Genomic DNA, 6,034 nt, shown 5'->3' with positions numbered 1-6,034 from the left:
CTCGGGCCAAAACACTCAACATGGAAATGCCGCGACAACTCGACGGCGCCACGCGCTTCCACGTCGCTGTGGGCCGGCCTGTCCCTCCTACCCTACCTGCTTGCTGCGTTGCCGCGCTCCCTCCACCTCCCCTGCATCCACCCAGTCCAAAATGTCTAGCCCATTAAAGGGGGCCCGCCATACTCCCTTTCAACAAGGTAATACAGATCTCAGGGCTCCCGAAACATGTCGGAAGCTTTTTGCTGAAAATGCCACTCAGATGATGCGTTCTAGCCATTCTAACATGCCTCTAAAACCACCTTGTACCCGACGCTCTGTTTGAGTGAGTGTCGCCTCCCTCGTGATGCCCCTAGTTCTGTGAGCCAATGGGGTTTGAGCTTAAGTAGTAGAAGTACATTATGTATGAAGTACATGAACGTTCACTGATTTCGCCTCATCAGTCCACCCAAATGTGTTTTTGAACAAATTGGAGCCGAGAAATAATAAGCCTCCTTTTCAATGTCAACCTCCTTTTCAACCTCCTTTTCCGGGTCAACCTCCTTTTCAACTTCCTTTTCCGGGTCAACCTCCCCTTTTAACCTCCCTTACAACCTCTTTTTCTGGGTCAACCTCCTTTTCCAGGTCAACCTCCTTTTCAGCCTCCCTTTCCAGGTCAACCTCCTTTTCAACCTCCTTTTCCGGGTCAACCTCCTTTTCAACTTCCTTTTCCGGGTCAACCTCCCCTTTTAACCTCCCTTACAACCTCTTTTTCTGGGTCAACCTCCTTTTCCAGGTCAACTCCTTTTCAGCCTCCCTTTCCAGGTCAACCTCCTTTTCAACCTCCTTTTCCGGGTCAACCTCCTTTTCAACTTCCTTTTCCGGGTCAACCTCCCCTTTTAACCTCCCTTACAACCTCTTTTTCTGGGTCAACCTCCCTTTCCAGGTCAACCTCCTTTTCAACCTCCTTTTCCAGGTCAATCTCCTTTTCAAGCTCCTTTTCCGGGTCAACCTTCTTTTTAACCTCCTTTTCCAGGTCAACCTCCTTTTCAACCTCCTTTTCCAGGTCAACCTCCTTTTCAACCTTCTTTTTCCGGGTCAACCTCCTTTTCAACTTCATTTTCTGGGTCAACCTCCTTCCAACCTCCTTTTCCAGGTCAATCTCCTTTTCAAGCACCTTTTCCGGGTCAACCTTCTTTTTTAACCTCCTTTTCAACCTCCTTTTCCAGGTCAATCTCCTTTTCAAGCTCCTTTTCGGGGTCAACCTCCTTTTTTAACTTCCTTTTTCAACCTCCTTTTCCGGGTCAACCTCCTTTTCCACGTCAACCTCCTTTTCAGCCTCCCTTTCCAGGTCAACCTCCTTTTCAACCTCCTCTTCCAGGTCAATCTCCTTTTCAAGCTCCTTTTCCAGGTCAACCTTCTTTTTTAACCTCCTTTTCAAGCTCCTTTTCCGGGTCCACCTCCTTTTCAACTTCCTTTTCCGGGTCAACCTCCTTTTTTAACCTTCTTTTCGTTTTTTCTTGTTTCATCCTCCTGAAATCCGCCAAAGCCGCAGCCGACTTCTCTCGCCGTCTCATTTGTGCTTCTTTCACCGCTCCCGTAGTTGTTTTGTTTCTGGCGACTCGCTCTGGAAATAGATGCCACAGGATCACCCTGCGCCCCCTAGTGGGAGTGGGTTGTAGTTAAACTTCTGACAGCGGTGTTTTGAGACGTGTTCCCTGCTGGTTCCTATATCTTTTAAAGACTCCGCCTTAAGTCTGAACCCGAATCTTCAGACGTCATGGCGGCTTTTGTTGGATCCCCCCCCCCCCACACACAACCACACACACACACACACACACACACACACACACACACACACACACGCCTCCCTCCAACAGAGGGCTGCAGTGTGATGGGAGTAATAAAGCTGTCAAGGTTATGATGAATACGGGGCCCGTGTGTGTGTGTGTGTGTGTGTGTGTGTGTGTGTGTGTGTGTGTGTGTGTGTGTGTGTGTGTGTGTGTGTGTGTGGGTGTGTGTGTGCAGGTGATTCAGCTGGAGAGACTCCAGACTTCAGACCTCAAGAGCCCATTATTCTACCTGCCTTGCTCTCCCCCCCCCCCCCCCCTCTCGCTCTCTCTCGCTCTCTCTCTTTCACTACTGCCATAGTGGTGGGGGCATACGCGTACATTGCCAAAGCAAATGGAAAAACAAAAGGTGCAATAACACAATACAAACCCTGTTTTTAAATTGTTGCATTGTGGGAACAAATCCCCAAAAACATAATAATAAAAAATATAATAATAATATAAAAAAAAATTATAACAACAGTTCAATCCCTGTCTGCAAAAGTTCTGCAAGTTCTGCCACTCCTCCACCCCTCCACCCCTTGTCCTCCACCCCTCCGTTCCTCTACTCACCCTTCCCCTACCCCTCCATTCCTCCTTCCCTCCACCCCTCCACTTCTGCAACCCACCATCCCTCCACTCACCCACTCTTATACCCCTCCACTCCCCCATCCCTACACTCCTCCACCCCTCCACTCCTCCACTCCTCAACTCCTTCACTCCTCTATCCCTCCACTCCTCCACCCCTCCAAACCACCACCCCACCACTCCTCCACCCCTCCATCCCTCCAATCCTCCACCCACCCCCCTTCCATGCCCCTATCCCTCTACTCCTCCGCCCCTTGAAACCACCACTTCTCCACCCCTCCACCCCTCCACTCTTTCATCCCTCCACCCCTCCACTCCTCTGCTCCTCCACCCCTCCAGGAGCAGCACTGCATCACCAGAGGACGGCAGCTGTTTGTCTCTGGACACTGTTGTATTGATATCTTATTCATACACCGTCAGTATCTGCAATGCAGGAGCGCAGGATGAGGATCACCAGGGATGCCGGTGAGTGTGTGTGTGTGTGTGTGTGTGTGTGTGTGTGTGTGTCTGTGTGTGTGTGGGCGTGCGTGCGTGCGTGCGTGCGTGCGTGTGTGTGTGTGTGTGTGTGGGCCACGCGGCCATGCTCGGTCGCGCTCATTTTTTCTAGTTTGCGCCCCCGCCCCGCCCATACTGACACGGAGACAGGGGAGGAACGGCGCTGGTGTCCCTGGGATTAACGTTCCATTGTTGGTGAAGCTGAGCATCGGAGCTGAAGCCGAAGATATGAATGAGCTGCTGGGCGGAGCCATACATCTGTCGCACCCCGACACACACACACACACACGCACGCACGCACGCACGCACGCACGCACGCACACACACACACACACACACACACACACACACACACACACACACACACACACACACACACACACACAATTGAAATTGATATCTAAATTACTGTGGTTTGACTTCCCCTGTAGATCCAATATTAACCGTCATTAACGTTACGGTGTTTTTTCTCACGTGACACGAAAAGTCCCCTCGAGCGCTACATGGTTTCGATTGCTCCAAAGGTTTCCAACGGTTCCGTTTCAGCCCCCACTTATGAATAAATCAAGTTTAAGAAGCTGGCTGCACGACCACACAGGGCAACGGAAATATCAAAAGGAGAGATGAAGAGACGTGAGCAAACCAAATGTGAACTCCGACCGTTGTGTTTGGCACATCGCGGTCCGCAAGAACGTTGCCAAGCTTTAAATCTCAAGGGAACGATTATTTCGCGGCGGTCCTGCCGGAACGGGTTTTTCGACGCCACTTAAAAAGTCGTTGACACTGCCGCGACAAGACGCACCTCTGACGGCTTCCGAGAGGCGCGCCTCAAACCCCACAAGTCCCACAGACAACACGCGTCACGAGAGAGGTGAGATGTGTCCGCGGGTGTTTCCCGTATTAGATTGCAGGAACGAGCACCCGCCACGAGGCGACACCCACAAGCCCCAAAACCAGAAGATGACATTTCGTCACTCAGTCACTCAGTCACTCAGTCGGTCGGTGATCACATTGTTTCACATGTTTTCTAAGTGGGCAGCGTTACGCACTGTGCCGAGCAGACGCACCCTCTCCCCAGCCCTTCCTCCAGAGACAAGCTTGATAATAATAACAATAATAATAATAATAATAATAATAATAATCATAATAATAATGATTATTATTATTATTAAAAAAAAAGGGGGTATTTGTTTTCCCAAAACCAACAGAAAGCTGACATATGAATCAACATAATCAACCAACACATCAGTTACTGTTACATGGAGGATTTAGGCAGAGAGATCCTAACTGGTTGTTGCATCGCTGGCCTCTTTATCCGTCACTTCGCAGTGACGGATAAAGGAAGGACCGAGATGCAGGTTATTGATATTATTATTATTATAAATTATTGATTATTATTGATTATTGATTGTTGATATTAAACTCATAACAGGGACCGCGGGCAGCGCCCTTGCGGCAGCGGAGAATCGGACCAGACCAGAGAGTCGGACCGGAGTCAGCCCTCCGGTGCCGTCCGTCATCCGGCCCGGACTCCCATCGACCCCCGACGGACCCAGCCGCGCCACTCGGCAGCTCGCTCTGCGTAAAGCTTTGCTGGGGTGGGAGGCGAACACACGCCCCCAACTCAGCTGGTTTTAAAATCCACCGTGCGATGCTTGAAGAGAGGTGGAGGGGACCCCTCCTCCTGTTTTGGATCTGAGGCACACGGACGCACATCTGAACACACACTACCCATAATTCGAAAACAGTTGTAATTTTTTTTTAATTTCTAATTTCTTTAAGTTTAAGACCTTGTTGACGAGTGGAAGACGCAGGGGCTGCAGGGGCTGCAGCCACCACTAGGGGGGGCTGCAGCCACGGCAGCCCCCGCACTCCCGCGCTAGTGCACGCGCACACACACACACACACACACACACACACACACACACACACACACACACACACACACACACACACACTGCGCTTACCTGTCACGCTTGTGCTTCTTCCCACTCTTCTTCTTCTTCTCTCTGCGCGCTGGCGAGGAGCTGTCAAACCTGCGTGAGGAAAACGGAGCAGAACCTCAGCAGAACCTCAGCAGAACCTCATTAGGGTGGAACCTCGTTAGGTTTCCACCGTCACTATTCGATGGAATCTTATCCCAGAGGCTCGTGCTGTTCCACTAAACAATGTCAGAATTCTAGGCTGACATATCAAATGAGAGAAATGTGACTTCTGCTTCTCACCGACTTTTCCGCCGCCCTCCTTTCTTCTTCTTCCTCTTCTTTGGACGAGGGGACGGAGAGCTGCTTGATTTCCTCTTCACACTGATTTGGAGAGAGAGAGAGAGAGAGAGAGAGAGAGAGAATAATCAAATAAATTGCCCTTTAAATCACAAGTGTGAACCAATAAACGCCACTCCAAATAATTTTGTTGTGATTATTGCCGGACAACACGTCTCTGCGCTGATCTTCTCTCCTTCCTCTCCACCCTCCTTTCTTTTTTCTCCCTCTCTCTCTCTCTCTCTATTTCCGCCGCCGCAGCGCTGCAATGTGCAACGCACAGGAAACAGGAAATGACTCGCACAGCCATTCATCCTCCAATTGGTCTGGTCCGGGGAATTCAGGAGGAATTTGAAACCAATGTTTAAAATTTTGTTAATAAATCTAATGCAAATTAGTTGCTTTTCCATCGGTATCACAATTCAACTACATTGTCACCAGAATCAGAAAGTAGGTTTAGTCTTTAGTCGTGGTGGGGATTGTTGCATTTCTCGACAGACAATTAGCAAAGAAAAAAGCTTAAGTCTGGAAAAAAAATACAATAAAATGAATTCAAATAAATAAAAAAATATAAATACAGAAGTAAAAGTAGAAAAAAATTATAATAGAGATAGAAATAAAATAAAAATAGACAAATAAACACGCGAAGCCAAAGAAATATATAAAACAAATCCCGATAGAGATTTATGGTGTGTGTGTGTGTGTGTGTGTATGTGAGTGTGTGTGTGTGTGTGTGTGTGTGTGTGCGAGCGCGCCCGCGTGGCAGTACCGGTGATCACTGTGGTAATAGTGCTCATAGTCTCCCTCCCCACAGCCGGCCAGTTCGGGGTCAGCGTCGTAATCCTGGTCGTGCTGGTACTGCAGGTTGATCCTGAACAGCAGCAC

At 49.3% G+C, this 6,034-nt stretch overlaps 1 protein-coding gene across 1 annotated transcript in view; it reads right to left on the bottom strand.

Annotated features, from left to right (window-relative positions):
- The window catches only part of srrm3 (serine/arginine repetitive matrix 3), a gene marked incomplete at both ends in the record, with an annotated part of 44,325 nt that overhangs the window by 17,129 nt on the left and 21,162 nt on the right, over positions 1–6,034 (bottom strand). Inside the window, 3 exons of the mRNA XM_080013541.1 lie at positions 4,856–4,924; positions 5,114–5,194; positions 5,919–6,020. Coding sequence (XP_079869667.1) covers positions 4,856–4,924; positions 5,114–5,194; positions 5,919–6,020 — 252 coding nt within the window. The remainder of the gene's footprint in view (positions 1–4,855; positions 4,925–5,113; positions 5,195–5,918; positions 6,021–6,034) is intronic.

This window comes from Zeus faber, assembly GCF_960531495.2.
Source record: "Zeus faber genome assembly, chromosome: 14".
Taxonomy (NCBI): domain Eukaryota; kingdom Metazoa; phylum Chordata; class Actinopteri; order Zeiformes; family Zeidae; genus Zeus; species Zeus faber.
The sequence above is the reverse complement of the archived record's forward strand: the minus strand, read 5'-3'. Positions and strand labels throughout refer to the sequence as shown.